Source organism: Gopherus evgoodei, chromosome 10 (genome assembly GCF_007399415.2).
Source record: "Gopherus evgoodei ecotype Sinaloan lineage chromosome 10, rGopEvg1_v1.p, whole genome shotgun sequence".
Lineage (NCBI taxonomy): Eukaryota > Metazoa > Chordata > Testudines > Testudinidae > Gopherus > Gopherus evgoodei.
Genome location: NC_044331.1, coordinates 40,741,854 through 40,764,611, shown reverse-complemented (window position 1 = coordinate 40,764,611; position 22,758 = coordinate 40,741,854). Strand labels below are relative to the sequence as shown.

Here is a 22,758-nt window from a genome sequence, read left to right as displayed (position 1 = left end):
AACTGATAATGAGTGAATATAATGTAACTGGAATATGCTTCATGCAAAAGGTCTCTTGTAAGGTATCATTACAAAACTTATAATCTACTGAGTGTGTTCATCCTATTTGTATAAATGTATCATTCTTGTATTTGAAACTAGAAATATGAAATATAACTCTGAGGGCCTATTGTAATTATGCAAAGTGTGGGCCATTAGTGGTGGTTTGGCAATTGACTGGATGGCTCTGTTTGTAGGCAGGCCTTCCTGTGAGTCAGTTTGGGAGGAATGAAGGCTTGAAGTCTTGCAGTGACATGTGATCATGTCACCTGAACTGGAATCCATCTTTAACCTGGTGTCTTTCCATTGAGAAGGAGGGGGTGGGAACCCAGAGAGAGACAAAAAGATTCCCGCCTTATGCAAAAGATATATAAAGGGGTGGAAGAGAACAAAGGGAGGAGAGGAGCTATAATGAAGAATCCCCTAGCTACCACCTGAGTTGGAACAAGAGCTGTACCAGGGGAAAGAATTGTGCCCAGGCCTGGAAGGTGTTCAGTCTGAGGAAAAAATTACTGAAGCATCTCTGAGAGTGAGATTATCTGTATTTAGTTCGATTAGACATAGATTTGCGCATTTTATTTTATTTTGCTTGGTGACTTACTTTGTTCTGTCTGTTACTACTTGGAACCACTTAAATCCTACTTTCTGTATTTAATAAAATCACTTTTTACTTATGAACTCAGAGTATGTATTAATACCTGGGGGAGCAAACAACTGTGTATATCTCTCTATCAATGTTATAGAGGGTGAACAATTTATGAGTTTACCTTGCATCAGCTTTATGCAGGGTAAAACGGATTTATTTGGGTTTAGACCCCATTGGGAGTTTGGCATCTGAGTGCTAAAGACAAGCACACTTCTGTGAGCTGTTTTCAGGTAAACGTTCAGCTTTGGGGCAAGTAATTCAGACCCTGGGTCTTTGTTGGAGCAGATGGGAGTGTCTGGCTCAGCAAGACAGGGAGCTGGAGTCCTGAACTGGCAGGGAAAACAGGAGCAGAGGCAGTCCTGGCACATCAGTTGGCAGTTCCATGGGGGGTTTCTGTGATCCAACCTGTCACAGGTAGGTCTCAGAATGTAACTGTAAACAGGGAACGGTCCTCAAACAGGTGTGTTTCCAGTAGGGTCTCTGCAGGAATTGGGTTTTGGCCCTTCACTACTGGACATTTTTATCAATGATCTGGAATAAAACAAAATCAACACTGATGAAGTTTACAGGCAACATAAAAATTGGGGGAGCAGTAAATAAGGAAGAGGACAGGTCAGTGATTCAGAGCGATCTGGATCACTTGGTAAACTGGGAAGAAGTAAACAATACGCATTTTAGTATGGCTAAATGTAATGTTTACATCTAGAAACAAAGAATGTAGCCACCCCTGCAGGACTGGGGGCTCTATCCAAGGAAGCAGTGATTCTGAAAACAATGTGGGGGTTGTGGTGGATAATCTGCTGAACATGCCCTCCCACTGTGATGCTGTGGTCAGAAGAGCCAATATGCTCCTGGGATGCATAAACAGTGGATTCTCGAGTAGGAGTAGAGAAATCATTTTACCTCTGTGTTTGGCACAGGACTCCAGCAGCAGTGGTACCAGTGTCCTGTTCTACTGCACGAATCTGAGGGTTCAGAGAAGAGCCACGAGAATGATTAGAGGACTGGAAAACCTACCTTACAGTGATTGAGCTCCTTGAGTCTATCTATTTAGTTTAACAAAGAGAAGATTAAGGGGGTGACTTGATCACAGTCTGTAAGTACCTACAGGGGAACAAATATTTAATAATGGGTTCCTCAGTGTAGCAGAGAAACGTCGAACACGATCCAATGGCTGGAAGTTGAAGCAAGACAAATTCAGACTGGAAATTGGATGCAAATTTGTAACAGTGAAAGTAATTAACCATGGCAACAGTTTATCAAGGGTTGTGGTGGATCCTCCATTCCTGGCAATTTTTAAAATCAAGACTGAATTTTTTTCCAAAATATCTGTTCTAGGAATTATTTTGGGGCAGTTCCCTGGCTTGTGTTATGCAGGAGGTGAGACTAACCAGTGCTTCTCAATGACCAGTCTGTGGACCAGCGCCAATCCATGGCAGCCTCCTTGCCAGTCCCTGACAATTCCCTGACATGGTGTAGGGAGGCAGGAAGCCAGTCTCTGGGTCAAAAAGATTGAGAAACTCTGGATTAGACAATCACAATGGTCCCTTCTGGCCTGGGAATCTATGAAAATCCTCTTCTGTGGTTCTTCTTTTAGACTGCAGGCTTTTCAGGGCAGGGACTCTCTTCACAACATGCATGCGCCGCACCCATCACAACAGGGCCCTGATCCTGACAGGGGCCCATGAAATGCTACAGCAATAAATCAAATAACAAAAGAGCAACGATACTCCAGCCCCTGCAGCTAGTAATCTGCTCCAGCCCTGTTGTCCCAACCCTGGCCATCCTGCATTCCAAACACCTGACTTCCTGCATCGCTAACCCAGGGCATTCTGCCACCCACCAGCAGGCAATCCTCCTGGAGAGCCCACCCCTCCAGCCACCCCAGGTATCCCACCTCCCAGGCACAGCCACCCTGGGCATCCACCCTCCCAGAAATCATTCCTCAGGCTCAGCATCCCACCATGATCCCTCCTCGGAGCAACCCACCTCCCAAATCCCCGCTCCTCAGACATCTCACCCCCAGGCCCCTGATTCCTGAGCACTACACTCCACACATGCCTCAGCCCCAAACACACAACTCCTGGGGAACCCCATCCCCATATAACCTCACAGCTCATCACTCCTCTGCTGCACGGCTTTTATCACAGCCTGCAGCAAGCACACCCATGCCCGCTCCATCCCCTCAGCCACATTCACTGAGCCCCTCACTCCCCCCACCCTCTGCTGCAACCTCCCTGCAACAGTCAGTAGGACTCTCTCAGCCCTCACACATTCAGCTGCAATCCCTCCCCTCTGTTGCATCCCACCCTGCCCCATCAGTCGCACTGTGCACAGGACACTCAGGCGTCCAAGAAACAGATCACCCCCTCCCTAAACGCTGGCCTGTGCTGACTGCAAAGAACGTGCATGCAGGTGCTGTGCAAAGAGTTAGTTTTATTCACAAGGGCTCTTTGACCTCAGCAGTAATGCAGAAAATGCAAGGGAAATATACAGTCAGGGATTTGGGGCTTTCTTCATACAGATGGTCAATATTCACAATATTACAGTAATACTAAATCATAAGAGTGATGTAGCGCCACAGAACCATAATTCAAACATTCCCTGGTGTTCACTACAAACCAGCCAGGCCTTCCTGATGCTGGACTCAGTCATCTATGTACATGGCCCCTTCGTCCCTTCTTCAGTTTGAAAGGTATTTCTCCAGCACCTTCATTACCAATCCCGTCTCCTGAAATGAGAGCAATAGTATGGGTCCCTGCGCGACTACTGCCAGGTATAATTCACCCAGGGCTATGGGCAGCAGGAGTCCCCCCCCAGTCCCTTAAGCCCTCTACAGGGGGATGCTGTACAGGTGTCACTGCACCCCGGGGAGGGCTCCTGTGCCAGCCTATTCCAGGCAGCAGAAGAGCAGTGAGGGGCTGGTTGGGATGTGCTAAGGAAGAAGAGTTTTCACAGACCCATTGGCCCCAACTCACAAATGGGGCAGAGTCACTGGGGCCAGCACTGCAGCCCATAGGCTAGAGATGCAGGAGGGGCAGCTCTGCAGATCCAGGCTGGAGGATGGATTCCATCTCCCCAACTCATCCAGGTGTCACCGTGACCTGGGCTCCCACATTAGGAGTGACTTTTGCACTGATAGAATATCCTGCTATGACGTGATGGCAGACGCGTGGGTCGGATTTCAGGGACAGCTGGCGCAGGAAAAGCCTAAAGCTAGGATTGGCCAGGCACAGATTGCCCAGTAACTGACAGGGAGGCCAATCACATTGCATGGGGACTGGGAACAAGGTGAAAAGAAACCCAGAGGGAGTTTTTACAATGGTGCAGATGTACATAGACTAGTTTGCAAAGCTTGCTGCTTGTTGCATCCCTGGCTCTCCACCACTGAGCCAGCAATGCCTCCCTGCTGGTCATGAATAGCCAGGAGCTACCCAGAGCTTTGCAGTGTCTCCCTTACAAATGCTCAGACTACTTCACTTGCAAGACCAATCTAACGTGCCCGTTGGATATAAGCCCATTATTTCAACAAGGCTTTATGGGAACACAGGAACTGCCGGCTCAGAGTGGACATGAGGCCCTGCTAACTCAGCACCTTTTCAGGAAGGTGATAGCCCTTGGGGTAGGCAAATGTGGGATGATCTGCCCCAGGGACTGCTTCCCCTGAGTCCCCTGGAGTTGGAGGTACCTCAAGCCCTGAAGCAGATGGATCTCTGCCAAGATGGTTGGTCCCAGACTCTGTCCTGCACTGAGATCTGCTCAGAACAGGAGAGAAGAAAAGGCCAACAGCAAGCTGGTTACAGTTCATGGTGCATCTGCACCAGCCCTGACATACAGTGGAGCAGCCTAGGAGCTGCTCTAAGTTACATCATCTGGCCATAGGTCCAAGGGGCTGTCTGCCAGCTGCAGCATACTGGAGTGTGCTGGCACTCCCCTCCTCCTGACACCTCCCACTCCCATACCAGGCAGGGAGCAGCTGTAGGAGCTGGATACAGCAGATTTGCTTCAGCTGCGAGCTCCCCCATGCTGAGGGAAGTCTCACCTGGTCAGATCTGGTGGCTTCACAGGCACTTTATGCCACCAAAGCAACACAAAGGGACTGGAGTACAGCAAAGAACCAGGCCCCTGTTTTTTAATGTTCAATCCTTACTGTTGTAATTCAGGCTATTTTCATTATTCATAGAAATGCTTAGGCCTTTTGGGAATCCTGCTACTCTCTTGGCCTCAATGGCACCTTGTGGCAGTGAGTTCCACAGGCTCCTTGTGGACTGTGTGAAAAAAGGAATAATCAGTTTTAAATTTGCTGCCTTTCAAGTTCACTGCACAAGCCCTTGTTCTTCTATAATGAGGCAGGGCGAATAGCAGTGCATGGCCTCTTCATCAGTCATTGGTATATTTGCTGTTAGCCCCTCTTCCTTGTCCCCTCTCATGTAAACAGCCTCAATCCTTTCACTCTCTTGTAGTATGCCCCTGCCATTTGCCTATGCATCATTACCACTGTGCATAGGCAGTTCTAAGCATTCCCTCTAGTGGGTGCCATTTGTGTGATGTAGGCAAGGAAGCACCAACTTTGGCATTATAGCATGAAGGAGACTCATTGTGCTGTGTGCGGCAGCTCCCTTCCCAGTTGGAGGTAGAAGAAAGTTCCCTGCGAGGTTGTTGAGTCTGTCGCTGGCCATGGAATTGTACTGCATTGGAGTTCATCTACCAGGGATCTTTGCATTTCAGGGTGCACACAAGGGCACCCCACTCACTCATCCTTACACCCTGTTACACAAAGTTTTGTGTATGGAATTTCCATAGTTATACAGACATGATTTATGTTCATTACTAACATTTTCCTTCACTCTGTCACTTACACCTCTACAGCAAGTGTGATTATCCCCTGTCTTCAGGAGAAACATCATCGGCCGATACTGAGAGGAGGAGCATCAGTTTCATCCCTAAAGGCGACAAGATTCAGGTTGCTCCTGATCACCCATGGCAGAGTTCTAGAGACTTCGCACTTCCACCAAGGATGCCATGTGCATGGCCCTGGAGAGGTTCCTCTTGGTGCTGTCAGCCAAAGCATCTCTGCAGTGCATAGGAATTGGGGAGTATCCCTTTAAATAGTGTGTGAGCCCTCCAGTAGGCCTTACTGTTGTGTACAGTTCCAAGGCTACCAGCACCCTCCTAGAGTAGTAGCAGAAGGTGCACAGACCTAGGCCCAGCATATTAAGCACAGTGAGTAAACACCATCATTTGGACCCCACTGCGCCCCGGTGGGTCCTGCACATGACAGAAGCTGTGTGAAGTGCAAAAGACCTATCAATAGGCAACGAATCGTACTCCTGTTGAAGGAACTTTTAGTGCCTGTGGTGGAGTGTCCATCGCCAGTCACTGTGTGGCAAGCTGTATGTTATGGGCCAGGCCTTGCTCTCTCTACTCTCCGCTGCTCTAGTAACACATCACACAGACAGGCACTCGGTTCCCACTGGGGAGAGGCAATGAGAAATGGAAGGCTCCTTACAACCACCTACAGACTGTTCCCAGAAATACCAACAGGAGAGAGTGGGGGGGAAAGAAATGCCCATCCCCCAGTCAGAGGAGGAATGGGTGGGGGGGGAGGTAAAGGGAGCTATTGAGACTGGCGGGGGGAGTCAGCTGGGAAGGGGCAATTATTTGAGCAAATTCAGGATGGTGAAGTAGCATCCCTCAGTATCACATTGCAACACCACAGGGCAGCAGGGACAGTTGGCCCCATCTAGGATGAGCAGCTGACAAGAACAAAATATTGGGACACATTTGGGGGGGGGGGGGAGGCACGGCACAGAGCCCAAGCAAAGGAAAAAAAAAGCCAGAGCACCACCGAAGCAAAAAATAAAAAATATATAGAAAAGAGTGCACCAAGCCAAAAAAATCGGTATTCCAACCATACATCTGTCAGGACACAGGACAAACAACTGAATATCTGGACAATCCCAATTTTATTGGGACATCTGGCCACCCTAGCCCCATCCAAGTGAAGTGCTGGGATGAGGTGGTAACTATTTGCCAGCAAGAGGCAGGGTACCACAAAGGGTAGAAATTAGACTGGGAAGTGCAAGAGGTGTGCAAGCTCGGAGCCGCTGCAGGGTCTGTCAGCCCCACCCCACGTCACCTGCCAGCAATTGCAGGCTTGGGGAGGGCAGTGGGAAGGGGAGAGCTGGCTCAGCCAGGGAGCGGGGGCCAGGGCAGTTCCCAGGTCATGCAAGAGGCCTGGGTGAGGCCAGGAGCTGATGGAAGACTGTTTGGGGCAGGGTAGGCCTGGTAGCAGCATGTGTGTGACTGGTTACCAGGCACCATTGGGTGGAGGTTAAGGCAGCTGGGGTTCACCTGAAAGCTGTGCCCAGTGGAGCCAGAGTCTCTTGCACTTTGACTTGAGAACTCTGCTCCCCCAGAAGGGGTTGAACACTCACAGAGCCTGGGCCAGAGGCTGAGTCCCAGCCAGAACCATTAGGGGCACTGAGGCAGATCTACTGCAGCGCTGTGCCATGCCATGAGGGAGCATACAGGGGTGACATCTCCACCCCAGGGAGCTAAGCAGACACTGGCCAAGAGTTAAAGAGCTCACTGACCCATGGGAGGAATTGTGCACTGAATATGCCCCTGTGCCAATGTAGGCGAAAGAACAGGGAAGGCCAAAAGAGGCTGCAGAGAACGCCCTCCAGGAAGCCTGTAAATCCAGAGCCAGACCTGACATACTGAGCAGAGCAGGAGCTCAACAGCTACAGGAACTGGGAAGTGATGTGCTAATCGCCTCAGCTGTTCACACTGTGCCAACTGCCCTTATTGGAACCCATTGGTGTGAACCAAGGGGATGAGGCGGTGACAGCCCACCCTTGATCAGCCCTACTCCATGCCAAACATTCCCCCTTGTAAGCAGGGTGAGCAGCCCTGGCTCTCTACTGAGCATTGACAGTTTGTTCACCTCAGTGGAGCACATGTTCAAACTTGCAGCAGACACATAGGATCATTGCTGTGTTAGTCAGGTAGCAGTCAGCACAGCTCAGCCAGGTCCCCCCTGCTGGCAGTCTCCTACGTGCACCTGCTGTATGCATCTGGATTGGTCTCTTCGGTCCAAACAAAGTGCAGCCGCTGGGATCATCTTCCTTAGCCACTGCCCGGATCACCTCACACCCCTCATCAAATCCCCCCTGGCTCCTCACCTGTTACTGCACCAGATCTTAATCTCAAAGCCCCACAGGACTCTGCCCTTCCTGCTGATCCTCTCCTGCCATGGGTCAGATCTTCCCCACACCCTCCACCCACACGCTCTGCTGCCTGGTTGCAAACCCCAGCTCTTTTCCCACATCGATAGCAGCCCCCAGCCTTGTGCTCCATGTGGCAATCATAGGGCATAAAGAAAGCCTCTTCCCTCATCCTGAGGTTTCGCTGCTGCTGCCTCCCCATCTCCGGAACTTGTTCCCATCAGTCCATGCTCAAGCTCTGGGCCCTGCAGCCATCCACCTGGACAGTGCTACAGAATCACTGCAGGATGAAATTTGGGAGCTGCTAGTTTTGGGCTCTGGCTCTCAGCTGGCACATCCCCCACCTCTCACCATAGACACCTCAGCCTGCCCTTGACAGCCTCTAGCACAAACCTCTCCTTCAAGCATTCATGCCAGCCTCCAAGTTCAGAAAAGGCCTAGGAAAAGGTACCTGTGCCAAAGGGCTACATAGGAGCTACACAGGGCAATCCCTCAGATTATGGGAGCTGGGCCTTTTCACCCACAATTCCCACAAGCAAATTCCAAAGTATCCCAGAAGGCATTCTGAATCCCACAGAAGGCACTGCTCCCCAGAGCTGTGCTGGGCAGTGTGGGATAGGTGCCCAGTGCACACAATACCTGGTGTGTGCAGACCCCAAGGCCCTCCATCAGCTCATTTGCCGCTGGTTCAATTCTCTAGTACAGACAAGGCCAGAGATGATTCCTGTGCTTGACAGCTCCAGCAGAACATGTGTCAGTGCGAGCAGGGGCTGTGGAGAAACCCTGTTGATTACCCAGGTTCAAAGAGCTCCTAGCGCTGATCCACAGCTGCAAGCAGTACCCAGCTTCTGCAGTACCCAGGACTCTACAACGGCCATGTCTCTGTCTTCCCAACAGCCCCTGACCCCGCTCCTAAGAGAACAGCCTCACCTCTCCAGGAGCCCTGAGGGAACTCTGCTGTATCCCAGGAGACACAGCAATGTTCCAGCTCCAAGGCACTGGGCCCACTGGAGACACCCCCTTACCACAGGTAGCTCTACAGACAGGCAGGGGGTGAGGCTGAACGGGATAAGGGCTGTGAAAGGGCATTCATCTGTTACACAAAAGGAAATGAGTGTGGGAGGAAGAGCAGGTGGCTGATTTAGGACAGGCCAAGTCTATGCTAAGAGAAAAGGGGTGCTTTTAACACACCTTAGCTGGTAGTGGTAAACCCTATGTTGAGCCCCCGATGGTTTACCCCACCTAGCTCATGGGGCACATTATATTTTAACTCATTTACACTAAGGTTTTAACACATTACCTGACACATGCTAAAAATATCCCTTTTCTCCCAGTGAAGACAAAGCCTTTGGCAGTGTTTGAGGGCAGTTTGCAGGCACAAAAAGCCTTTCCCCAACCCTTGTGCACCCTACTGAAGGGCCAGCTACAGCTGCAGTTCATGTGCTCTTGGGGGTGCAAGGACTGCTCCCTAGTTTTGTCCCCTGGGGCATACGGCACCTAAAGAGTAGGAGATGGTGACGCCCCTCCATACTGGCCCCGATGGCCAGTGCAGCATGCACAAGGGTATGGGTCTCTCTGCACTGCTGTGTATTTGGGAAGGGCCAATCAGGCAGTTTGACTGTTAGCAGGATCCGGTGCACTGTGAAGGGTAGCTAGCAATTGGTTCAGGTGAGACTTTCTCAGGGAGAGATGGACTCCAGCAGATCTACCAGTATGTATCAAATAAATTAGCAGCTGATAGTTTGCACCACTCTTCTGTAAAGAGACCAGACTTTGTCTTTGAGCTCCTCATCAAGAGCAACAAGCAGGAGTAAGATGCTACCTAAATGGGGTTGATTAGTCTCTGAATGCATTTGGTTGTGCTACACACACAGAGCTCCAGTGTAGATAATTTGCCTTAGAATGACCATAGGATTCCCTTTGCTTCCTGCAATGAGATTGTAACCTAATTCTGAGAGAATAAAACTCGGCAAGTCTTTCTACTGTTTTTAAATCGACCAGGCTGTGCGCCTGCACTGCATTCCCGAGTCCAGTCAATCATGGGCTGGCCTGACTAGTATCGTTTTGGCCTAACAGAATGTGTGTCCCTTTTAAACCACTGTTTAGGTTATTTTCACCCACTGTAGTGCAGTGATGGACCCAGAGGAAAAAGGGCAGATTTCATAAAGGACCCATTGGGGATGACAGCTCAGGGCAGGGGCAGCAGAACCAGGGGCTAGTGCCCCCACACTGGAAATACTGAAGGGGGCTGAAGTGTGATTCCACCCCCAATGTTTTCTGTCCCAAAGTATCTCTTGGAGGCAAGAGTAGGACTTGGAGGAACAGCTAGAGCAGCAGCTGCAGTGCCTGGGATCAGGCCTGCCCCTAGGGAGCAACTGAAACCAGCTCGTTTCTCCCCATCTCCCTTCACTTAGCTGGCCATAGTGGCCGGGGCTGGCATGCAAGGGGGGAGACTCAGGGCATGCCCCCAGCTATCTGGAAAAGACAGCCACTCATGTGACTTACCAGCAGCCAGCTTAGCCCCATCCTACCTTCCAGCCATTGCAGGTCCCAGCAGAGACACCCGGCCCAGGAGAGGGGCTGCAGCATGTGTGCCATCTGCTGGTCACTAGCCATCAAGGAACTACCAAGCCACCAATTCCCAGCCTGAAGCTGGCTTCCCCTCCCCACCCAGCTGAATCTCAGGAGCTCCTCACTCCCTTCCTATCCCTCTGCGCCAGCTATTCACAGCAAATTCTGTCCCCCCTGGGGTTGGCCAAACAGTTGCCACAAACACAGGCCACTTGGTGTGAGACTGTATGAAGCACGCAGAGAGGCCAGCTCTCTCCCCTACAGTTCTGCCTGCTGGCATGTTAGTCACTGCTAGTGGGACACCCAGCCTGTGTGTGTACAGCCACAAGCCACCCCAAGAAGTTGAGGTTATACCCAGGCCAATATTACAGCCTCCAGACAGCTGGCATTCAGGGAAAACATCCCAGAATTCCAAGAGGCTGCAGTGGGGGAGACACAGGTAGGGCAGCAAACCACAGAAGTGCTGCCCTAGAGTGATGCCAGGTAGTAGCCGTGTCACCACGACTGAGGTGCATCAGTGGCTGTGGGCCCAGATTAGATCAAACTGGTGTTTAAAACCAAATTCAGGTGTTTTCATTCATGCAGCATCACTGCAGGGCATTCATAGTGTCCAAAGAGCAAGTACTGGCCGGGGGGGGGGGGGGGGCGGGGGGGGGAGAACAACAAGCTGCGTTCTTTGTATGTGACTAAGTGCATGAATACCTGCTTGAAGTGCACAACACAGCTTCGCCAGATGTCAAGTGTGACCAGTGCCTCCGTAACATGGGCTGCATTCCCTGCTGTGCTCCGCTGATGCTCACCAGCCAGCTAAACCGGGTGTCCCGGCATTTTATGTCACTGGAGCAGCACAATGCGATGGAGTAGGCAGGTGATTCTGACCCATCTATCATCATGCCTTCCTACTGCCCTGATTTTGTCACTCACTGAATCCCCCTGCTCCCTCCCCCCAGTTTACTTACACCTCTACCCCAAGGTAATGCGACCCAATATAACACAAATTCGAATGTAACATGGTAAAGCAGTGCTGGGGGTGGGGGGAGAGGGTGTGTGTCCCCCGCACTCTGGCAGATCAAAGCAAGTTCAATATAACGTGGTTTCACCTATAACGCAGTAAGATTTTTTTGGCTCCCGAGGACAGCGTTATATCAGGGCAGAGGTGTACTTTTGGTATTTCTAGGGTAGGGTAGGAGTTCCCCAGCCTGCATGCAGGATTCTCAGCATCAGAGATGTTAGAGGCCTTGCCACTCCCCTGTGTGTGGGATGCCTCTGCGCTATCACTCCAGAGGATACAGAAAGGATCAGCCCTGCGCTACTAAGGGCTAAGTGCCTACAGGCTTTTCCCTTGTAAGAGCTATGGCTCAGACCATCCCCACTGCTCCATGAGCTGACGGGACAGAGATCCTGGGCATCTGCCCTTGGGCTGTGAAGGGGGGAGAAGCTCCAGCCTTTATCCTAGCTCTTCCATTGGCGCTCTGCAGGGCCAGTGCCCGGCAGGGGCGTGACGGATTGGAGCAGGAGCCCAGCTTCTGGTATTAGCATTGCCAAGCCAGAGTTAATGCTGCTTCCGCGTTTACTCCCATTGAGCTCCTCCCAAGCTGCAGGGGGTCTCTGCCCAGGACAGCCTGGCTCCAATTGAGGTGGCAGGGTCAACCTCTCTTGGGCATAACCTCTTTGGGGAACGGGTGTTTCCTTCCCTCTGGATCTCTGGGGTTAGCCTCCTATGTGGGCTCCTTAGCCCAGATAGGAGGAAAACTGTTGCAGCCCAGCCTTGGGGGGCTTCTTGGCCCCTCCTTTGGCTGCCCTGGGGGAGGGGACGATTTGGCCCTATGCTGCTCCCTGCTGTACTCTCCTGCAGCCTCTCACTCAGAGGTCTCTCTCTCACCACCACATTGCTCAGTAGTCACCTCGTTTTGAAGCTCAGATTTTCCTCGATTCTCATCTATTAGTCTCTCTTGCAAGAGGATTTTCAGGAGCTCTCTGGTAAGCAGCTCTTTCATGTCCTGCAAGACAGCTCGGAGAGTCGGGCTGAAGGCCACTGGGATGGAGTTTGCTGCAGCATCTCCCGGAGACTCCAGAAGTGGGGAGGCCGCAATGCTCTTCTTCCCCATGAAGTGACCTGAAATAACATTGGGCACATGTATGGGACCAGGAATGGGTAAGATGGTTTCAGGGGCTGGGGGAGGATTTCAAGCTTTGGCAGAGGAACTGGATGCAAGAGTCAGACAGCTCCCTAATGCCAGCAGCCTCTGAAATCAGCCGCAGCAGCCACTGCTATATTGCAATGGAATTTTTCAGAAGCAAGATACTGTAGCACAAACCCACCTCTAACTGAAGGAGGCAGAACAGAGCAGGGAACTAACAAAAGAGAATGTGACAATGGCCACATGCTTTGTTCCTCTTGAAATCCTAGAAACATTACTCTGGGTGCCACGACTATCCAGAATTATCACAGTAAGTAGCAGAAAGAACCACAAGTTTTGCTTTCAAGAACAGTAACTATCAGGGCTTTGAAGGGAGCTTTCCCTAGGGGCCAGAGATCTGTCACTGCCTGCTGCATGGTTCTTATGCCATCCATGGAAGCAGCTGCTGCTGGCCCATCAGAGACTGGAGACCAGGATAGAGGGATCCCCATCTGAGCCAGGGTGGTAATTCCCAGAGCCCTAAAGACATCTTGGCAGCTCACCTTTAATACCATCCAACTAACAACCTAGGAGTTAGCTTAGCAGTTCAGAGGAAGGCAGCCAAGCAGGCACTGCATGCAGGCTCTAACAAAAAGACAGCAGCATTAGAGGGCCAGTAAATCAGCTGGGATGTAGCATAGGCATTTGTAGAAGTCTTCAGCGCTGACACCAGTTTCACACTCGGCTCTTCAGATAATGCTGCGCACCTTTTATAGCAGGGATGGGCAAACTTTTTGGACCAAGGGCCACATCTGGGTATAAAAATTGTATGGTGAGCCATGAATGCTCACAAAATTGGGAGTAGGGGTGCAGGAGGGGGTGAGGACTCTGGCTGGGGGCTCTAGGGTGGTGCCAGAAATGAGGCGTTCAGGGTGTGGGAGGGGGCTCTGGGCTGTGGGAGCAGCTATGGGGTGAGGACTTCAGCTGGGTGTGCAGGCTCTGGAGTGTAGGATGGTGCACCAGACTGGGATGAGGGGTTCAGAGGGGGATCAGGGCTGGGACTGGCTCAGGGGTGCAGGCTCCAGGCAGCGCTTACTTCAAGCAGCTCCCGGAAGCAGCAACATGTCCCCTCTCCAGATCCCATGCGGAGGCATGGCCAGGCAGCTCTGCTGCACGCCACCCCTGCAGCTCCCATTGGCTGTGGTTCCCAGCCAATGAGAGCTGCAGGGGCAGCGCTTGGGGCATGGGCAGCATGTGAAGCAGAGCCCTGGGTTACCCCTACGTGTAGGAGCCGGAGGGGGGGACATGCCATTGCTTCCAGAAACCACCCAGGGCAGCCCTCAACTCAGCTCCCTGGCTGGAGTGGGGCAAGCCCCAGACCTCACTCCCCAGCAGGAACTCGAGGGCCAGATTATAATGGCTAGCAGGCCAGATGCGGCCTGTGGGCCGTAGCTTGCCCACTCCTGTTTTATAGGGATCAGTGTTAACTACCTGATTTGCATGCATGGTCAGTAGTTAGACATTTAAGGGCTATAAGTTGCATGGACAGTGCACCTGCAAAATCATAGCTTGTTTTCCCAGTCAGGCTCACCATGAACTGTAACTGGACCCAGTGTGACCAGAAGACCTAGTCCCCCAGGTGTTCTGTAGCACATGCTTGGAGTCAGGCAATCCAAGCAGCAGACCCTTCAGGATCTAGCCCTCAATGAGTTCCCATAAACACTCTCAGATCTGGTCTACACTAAAACTTAGGTTGGCCTAGCTGCACTGCTCAGGGCTATGGAAAGAGTCACACCCTCTGCAACATGACCAATAGAAGAATTCTTCCCCGCTTTCGAGGGGATGGATTAATGGTCACTGTAGGAAATGTCAGCACTCCAGTGGCATGGCTGCAGTGCTGTGGCTGTGCTGCTGTAGCACTTGCAGTGAAGATGTACCCTCAGAGCCCAATTAGTAACAAAGGGGGCTGAACTTGGGCTGCCAGAAATAAACCCTGAAACAAACCTGGCACAATGGCTGTAAATTGCAAACTACAGATGATAAACACAACCCACAACAAATCCCAGCCCAGCCCAGGGCAGCTCAGGACAGGGAAATGAAGGTCAGATCTTGTGCCAGGGTACCAGCTCCAGACCTCTCCCAGAGGCAGCCAGTACCTGTAGTCTCATTCAGACTCATCCACATGGACCTCCACTTGCAAGCTTTCCCTGGGATCCACCACCATGGCTACTACTGGCCCCTCTGCCAGTGACAGGCTGCTTCCCAGCCTGGCTCTCAGCCCTTCAGACCCAGCTCTTAAACTGCCCAGCCTTCCTTCTACAGCCACCTCTGAGGCTGCTGCGTGCAGGCTCCTGTTCCCATGCAGCCTCTAGCTCCCTCCTGGGTGTTTCCCATGCCTGTTCTGGAGGTGTATGGAGCCCTCTCAGGGTTGGGCAGTATCCTGGAGGTTAACAGTGCCAATAAGGAGCCTGTGGGCTCATTACACTACAAGCCAAGGTAGCCCAGTACTGGAGATAAAAGCTAGTGAGCTTCTTAGCAGCTAGCAAGATGATGCAGCTTAATCAGGCTGTGTCCCACTGTGTTTACCAGTGTGTGTGTCCCCTTAAGTCTACCAGGAACACAATATACACAAGTAACATCCCAGGGAGACATCTGAGAACATTTCTGGTCCCATTAGTGTAACTGCTTCAGCCACTCCGTGCTGTGGCACAACACACCCCTAAGGTACCAGTAGCGGGCCAGGTATACCACAAGTTGGAGCCAAGGGCTGAAGGTGCTTCAAAACATTCAGCCATATCAGCACTAGCACCAGTGGGTCCCAATGACAAGGACGCATGGCTAAGTGAAAGGCTACTGTGCTAGGGCCAGCACAGAAGGAAAGGTTGCAAATTGCCTAGCCCAGCCTCTACTGGAAGCGAGTAGAAGTTTGCAGGTTTCCAGGCCAGGATATGTCAGTGGAGTTTCTCACTGGGGCCCCTCTGTGCTGGCTCCCTGTCCTGTCTCTGCTGCTTCCCCACAGGTTCTGCCCAGACCAGACCCACACGTCCACCCTGGGGGTTGGTCATAGCTTGATGGGAAGGGTAATTCCTGCTTAGCAGATTCATCACCCTAGTGGGTAATAAGCATTTCATAAACCCCTCATCCTTCAGGGCACAAACAGCGCAAGGGTATGGGAAGATCATTGGTGCTCAGACCAAGGCCTCTTCATTCTGCACCTGTTATTACAAGGCCCACAAATGGGAGATTGACTAGCCAGCGCATGCTGTGTCAGTGGTTAATGCCATGGGGGATTCCGGCAGCAGATTCTGATTACAGGACATATGGTTGTTTGCTGGGCTTCCCTGAACCACTGGGGCATCAGGGCCTGGTCGATAACAGGGAGGCAAAGGTGCTGAGAGACCTCTCAGGGGGCTTGAAAACCTGGGCAGGGGGCACTAGCAGGGCAAAGCACTCCAGTTCTCATTTGGGGAGGGCTCCTGCAGGCTACATGGAGCCTTCTGGCTCTCCCTGCCCTCCCAGGCTTCAGGCAGGCAAGGAAGAAAAGGGGGAGCAGAAAGGCCCTTCACACCTCCGTTAGCAAGAGTCTGGCTGAGGGGAAGCAGCCCCAGGGGACAGACTGAGGGATCAGATCACACTTAGGACGAATTCCTTTACAAACTCAGACCTTTTTCTGGAAGTCTCTGCTCTGGGCATTGAGCAAACTGGCCCTCTCCCTCTGCCAGCTGAGGAAGGAGCCCTCCCCAGAGCAGCAGCAGCAGCAGCAGCGGACAACACATTCTGGATTCATTGCTGCCTGGCTAGTGGATTATCTCGTGCTACCAATCCACCCCCAACTAGCAGGCTCCATGGCACACAATGCCCAGGGTTACAGCAGCTGTGTCCTTAACTGGGATGGAGCCAGCATTGCCATTCTGAGATAGGGACATAACCTGGGGGTTTGCTCCACAGCAAGCCACACTAAGGTGGTTATTGAAGGGAAACTCTCACTCCTAATTGAGCTGATTCTCCAGGGGCTCCCTGGGTTCTCTCCTAGCCAAGCAGATTAAGTGACCCCTCGGCTCTGTCCTCCACCCCCATTCTTGGCTTCTCGTCTGCAGAAGTGTCACAGCAGCTTTCTCCCACACACCCATCTTTTCGCTTGCCCGCTCCCCTTTAGAGAGCACTATTCAGACAAGTTTCGCAGTGGTACTGAAGGTGCCATACTAGATTTTGAACAAGCAGGTGAGTAGTGAGAAATAGATTTGGTTTCCTCTATCTCGGAATACTGCAAATCTGGAAGGCATTTCTGCTTTTCCTTTGCTTTGCCTTAAAATAATGGACAGGCTCTCTGCTTTGCATTTTATCATACCAATATTTTATTACATGCAATTAGTCCAACTGCATGTAAATGGTCCAATAAAAGCTATTACCTCCCGCACCTTGTCTCCCTAATATCGGATTGTGTCTGAAGTTCTGAAATCCTGTCTAATCTCCCAGTATTTGGCTCAGTGCAGACCTTGGTGCCTCCACAGCACACTACTACTCATCACAAGGCAGAATCTGCCCAAGGAATTTGCTTCCTGTGTCTGGGACTGTGGATGCCATCTCTGCAACAAGGATTTGGAACAATCCACCTTGCCATGCACCCACAAAAGGGACAATCAGCTAATAGTAGCTAGGTAATATTGTCCAGGCACCAGAATCATGGGTTAATCAAGTACAGTTGTTCTGATGGTCATCTATCTATATTTCCACCCTCACCTTCTGGGATTAGGTTTCTGGCATTTCATTGATTGTGTTGTTACTCAGCTGGGGGCAGGAGTGTTGGTGGAGTTCTGTGGAAGTGGTCTATCCCATTTAGGGTGTGTCTATACCGTAAAAGAAGTGCGTTGGTAACTCGGGTTAAAACAGCAGGGAAGACACAAACTTGGCTTTTAATTTGGGTTAGCAGCACAAGTGAAAAATCTAAATGAGTCTCCCAACCCAAGCAGACAGACTCCTGCTAGTGGGGCTCCAGCTAGTGTGCTAAAAATAGCAGTGTGGACATGGTGGCTCTGGCAGCTGCTCATGCTAGCCCTCAAGCTTGGACCCAGGGGATCAGGTGGGCTTGAGCGCCCAAGCTGCCACCCAGAGACCCAAAGTCCACACTTCTTTTTGCAGTGTAGACAAACCCCTGGAGGTGGGAGGGATAGTTCAGTGGTTTGAGCATTGGCCTGCTAAAACCAGGGTTGTGAGCTCAATCCTTGAGGGGGCCATTTAGAGATCTGGGACAAAAATCAGTCTGAGGATTGGTCCTTCTTTGAGCAGGGGGCTGGACTAGATGACCTCCTGAGGTCCCTTCCAACCCTGATATTCTAGATTCGAAGAGACCAGTCAAGCTCCACAACCTGCTCATGATCTGGATTAAGATTCTTAATAGCACAACTGTTTTCTCTCCAGAGACTGTGACCAGCAAGCATTTCTAGCACTACTTATGTGGTAATGCAGTGTGCAACAGTGCTCTGGAGCTGCCAACATAGTGTTTTGGGGCAACCTGGGCTGGGCAATGGAAGGGCATGGGGATTGTACGGTGACTGACAGACAGCATCTACCTGCTTCTCCCCCTGACTTGTGCCATCTTGCTCTCCAGCCCAGCTCCAGAGAACACAGGAGCCTTCTCTCACTTCTTTCACCCTTCTCCACCACCCCTGCATTACACAAAAGAGGATGCAAAGGAAAGGTGACTTCTGACCTACACAAAATAGACTCCTAACAGCTTTGTGTCTTATTTTTGGATCTCTTTTTCGGAGGGGAGATTTTAATGGGGTAGCTGATTTCAAGGGAGTGCTAACCCTGTGCTTTTAAAATGTTCATCTGTTTTGAGGATCTGACAGAGTTTAAAATGTGAATCTATTGCAGTAGGCACAATGGCCCCTGGCTAAGCCCTGCCTCATGTTCCTTTCTTCCCCCCCTCTTCCTCACCCAATCTCCTGTTCTCTTGCTTTAGGTTTTTTTTTCCCCTGTCTGTTAATTTTTGGCATCAGAGGAACTCAGACATTTCTGCAGGTAGATGTGCCTGCACCAGTTCCTGGCAGCCCTCCCTGGCACCAGGGTTCCCCAACTGGCAGAAGCTCGTGGGCCTGGGTAGCCCTTGACCCATTTACCCTTTTGAGTTCTCCAGGCCAGAGCACCCTTGGCCCAGAACTCCGTGTTCCTTTGCTGGGAAGGCACTGCAGTGAATTAACCTCGGCTACGACCCACCAGCACATCCAAAGCAAAATGCACCCCACCATCCAGCCGAAGGGCAGGCGTGGATTCGGTGTGAATTTAGCCCTCTAGCTAACAGGGTTGTTCACTCATTGCTAGAGTCGGCCTCGGAGGGGCTCCAGCTCCCAGACCCAAGTCCCGCACTGCTGCTGCCAGCTGCGCTCTGGAGAGTCTGGTATGTTGGCATGGTACCCAGGCAGGCAGCCTACCTGCCCCATGACAAGATGCTCTGCCCAGGTGCGCTCTCCAGAGCCAGGAACTGAGCCCTGTACCACAGACGGCTCCTCCCGCTGCAGCTCTCAGCCGCTTTTCCAGCCCAGCCCAGTGCCCTGTCCTGCCCAGGTGGGCTCCCTCGCTCAGCTGCCCCCGCCCAAGGCTCTCTCCTCTCACTGCCCGTCCGGCCACAGCAGCGGGGGGTTCCCCGCAGACACGCGCTCCCCGCCCCAGCCCGCTGGCTCCGGGGGTCCGCTGCCACCCTCCGCCCCGCGCCCCTGCTCCGCCCGTTGGCTGGCCCGCAGCCGGGAGGGGAGCGGAGCGGGAACCCTGGGGCTGCCGGGAGCCGGGCAAGCCCCTTGCATCGCCCAGGAGCGCTCCGCCGGGGGGCGGCGGGGCAGCGGACGGTACCTGTGGCCCAGAGGCTGCCGCGGGGGTTGACTTTGATCCTGGCCGCTCTGCCCAGCGGCTCGGCGAAGTCCGCCCGGCCCGCAGGGGCCGCCGAGAGGAAGGAGAAGAGCAGCAGGCAGCCCAGGAGCCGGCTGGCGGGCAGCGCGCCCATGGCTCCCCGCCGGGCTCCGGACGCTTCGCCTCTGGCCGGGGAAGCGCGGGTGCCTGGGGAGTGCAGCGCCGACTCGTGCTCCGGGCTGGCCGCCTCCGGCTTCCCGGGCTGCTCCCTTTAAAGTCTCCCACCGCGGGGCGGAGATTGGCCAGGAGCAGCCACAGCCCTCGCTTTACGCACGGCGGCGGGGGGCGCCCAACCCCGCCCCTGCCCGGGCCACGTCTAGGGCCGGGAGCGGCACTGGCGGGGGTGAGTCACCGCCCAGTGGGCGCCCGGTGCCCTTGGCCCGGAGGCTCCCGCCACGTGTCCGGCCGGCCCGGGCTAGAGGGGCCCTTCAGCCGAAGAACCCGCGCCAGGCAGTGGTGCTGGAACAACGTGTGTGGTGCGGGTGTTGGGAGCTGTTGAACCAACCTGTAAACCTTGTAGCGGATGGAAACCACTTCAAGCCAAGGGGCGCGGCTGCATCCCTAGTTCCAGCATCTATGGGGTCAGGGCACCTTCCCTGGAGCACCCCCAAACATGGCGCAAAAGAAATCAGGGTGCAGATCCTGCTGCCTGTGGCAGTGGCACAGGGCCAGGCCCTCCAAACAGCAGCCTCCACGCCCGCACAAATCGCAGGCTGCATTTTATCAAGCACAAACTGGCTCGCCAAAGAGAGCCCCCCAGGGTCTGCCCTAAAGCCCCCTGCAGTCTGTGGAAAATGCCCCACCATGGGCAGGGGCACTTCAGAGATCTGGGCTGCAATCCATAGGTACTGAGGAGAGGTGAAAGCACAACTGGAAAATATTTATGGATCCTTTACATGTCAAACTCCCCCCCCCTCCCCCTTTCTGGCTCTCACCCTGCCAGCATGGGTGGGTTGCTTCCTTCTCTCTTCAGGGAGTCAGGGGATCATGGTCGGGGCCCACCTGTTTCCCAGGAACTTGAATAAGAGGTTCTTCAGAACATGAGCCTTGGCATCCAGTAGGACAGGCTCTCAACTGAGTTTTCCCAGTGAATTGTCACCCATGTTGGATGAGTTTGATGAAAAAGGAGCAGCCCCTCCTCTGCTATGAAATGCTCTGAGCTCAGACACCTAGAGGCTGAGGAGCCCCTCCCTGCCTCCCTCTCCCGGACCTGTTACACAAGGTACTATCCCCAAGTCTTAACCATCACTCCCTCCAGGTATGGGCAACACTCTGGAACCATTCCCCCATCGCCATCCGTGGTAAGCGGGTGGGATTGGTGCAGCAGAGATCAGTATAGGCAGTATTCTCTCGCTAGTAAACCTGATGGCAGCTTTAGAAGACTGCACAGAGCTGGTGGTGGGACTGGCAGTAGATGTTGAGGAACCTTTCAAAGACATGAGCTGGGGCTTGCTTTACTTTACACAGATTACATTTAGATTTGACCCCAGATTCTGTTCCTGTACAGAAGGCCTCAGCTTTGGTATATGCAAATGGCATTTCGTCAGTACCATTTGCCTTGGGCCAGGAGACATGGCAGGGCTCAGTTATGTCCCCTACTGAGTCAGTGGATGGCTCTGGGCTGCTGGTGCCAGCAGCAGTACCGTGGTATCTCTGGGATCAGAGTGGGTGACTGCTATGATCCACAGGTTCTTCCTGGGCCCTCCTGGTCAAGATGGGCTCGAAGCCTGGAAGGGCACTATCGTTCTCAGGTGCAGCAGGAGGACACAGGGCTGTGGCCAGCAGGTAGCAGGTCCATGCAGAGAGGTCACACAGGGACCTTGTTACCTTTTATGCCCCTGGACCAGACTGGACAGCCCCTAGGTGCTGCACTGGATTTAATCTTCTAGGCATCTTGCCAAGGGAACATGCAGCTTCCAGTTTCCAGCAGCCCTTGTAGAGAAATCCTCTCTGGTATGTGACTGACCATAGGAACCCACTGTGGGCTACAGCCTGGGGAGCCTGGCACTTGGAGTGCTACAGCACTTACCTCTAGGACCATGGTGCACCCAGCATGATCCCAGACACCCAGGGACAGATGTCCCACAGCACTCGCAGGGACACCTGTGGTGGCCCCTCGTGATAAAGACACACTGTGACCCTTCAAGGAGCTATTCGGAAAATAGATTCTAGAATGACACTGAGCCTGGCAGTGGCTACAGCATGGGCTTTGTGCCCTGACTCGGCCTGGCAGGGGTTACAGCTCTGAGACGTCCCAGCCTCAGCCATACTCCCTACTCCAGTCTGCCACAACAGCCAGCCTAGAACTGGTGATGAAATACAGGGATGAGATCTGCAACCCACATTGCCAGGAGCGCAGCGGGTTGGCTCAGCCCAGCTCTCTGTGCTTATCCTCCTGTCATCTCCTCTCCCATCTAGTCTAACAGGACCACATCCATACTGCCCAGTTAGAGGGTCTGATGAATGGGGGGAGTCAGATGCCAGCCTCCTGGGTCTCTCTACTTTCACCATCCTGGGAAGGGCAGGTCCCCAATTGTGACATTATCTGATTAAAATATGACCATATAGATCATTGTTGCAACCACTGTTATATATTTGCAACAAATCTTGTACAAAGGTTGTCAAGTGAGGTGTCTATAAAAGGGTTATGATTTGCTGGTTATGATTATGCTAGCTGTATGCATGTATCATTTTTTTTTATTTGAAGTTATGAGTATTGGCTGTATACCTGTATTTCAAATTTTTGCTCCTGGGATAACTAACAAAGTAGTTAGCCAGCAATTCTTGGAGGGGCTATTCAAATTGAGTGGCCCATCAAAAGGACACTTAACTCACAATGGACCATGGGAGATGCCCATCTACACCGAGTGGATTGTTGTGTAAACATGCTGTCTGGAGTATATTTCCTGCAATGACCAGGTGAAATGCATGGACATGTGACTTGCCCATGTGATTCCAAACTCCATCTTGTTGCTGTAATTTTCCACAACAAGAACAATGGGCTTCCCTGCACATGACAGGATATAAAAGGCACTGGAAACTCCTCCATTTTGCCTCTATCCTGCTCCAGCCTTTGGGATATGGACTTATACTAATGGGAGCATTTTAACCAGTGGACTGAGGACCTTCCAATGATTTGGAAGCAGTTGGAGACTTGACTGAGGCCACTGCTACAAGCCTGAACCAAGAACTTTGCAATTACTGTATGTATTTGATTCCTTTAACCAATTTTAATTCTCACCTTTCT

The 22,758-nt window shown here is 52.4% G+C and overlaps 1 protein-coding gene across 2 annotated transcripts; it reads right to left on the bottom strand.

Moving 5' to 3' along the window:
• Positions 1 to 1,098: 1,098 nt before the first annotated feature.
• Positions 1,099 to 19,643, bottom strand: NMB (neuromedin B). 2 transcript variants are annotated; one of them, XM_030578967.1, is made up of 4 exons: positions 19,455 to 19,643; positions 12,390 to 12,601; positions 1,589 to 1,650; positions 1,099 to 1,216 (listed from the first exon to the last, which is right to left on the bottom strand). In XM_030578967.1, the coding sequence occupies exons 1-4, from the start codon at positions 19,603 to 19,605 to the stop codon at positions 1,138 to 1,140; spliced, it is 504 nt and encodes a 167-aa protein (XP_030434827.1). In that variant the 5' UTR covers positions 19,606 to 19,643; the 3' UTR covers positions 1,099 to 1,137. The 2 variants fall into 2 exon arrangements, with proteins under 2 accessions (XP_030434827.1, XP_030434828.1); XM_030578968.1 differs by lacking the exons at positions 1,099 to 1,216; positions 1,589 to 1,650 and adding an exon at positions 3,115 to 3,416.
• Between the last annotated feature and the right edge of the window lie 3,115 nt (positions 19,644 to 22,758).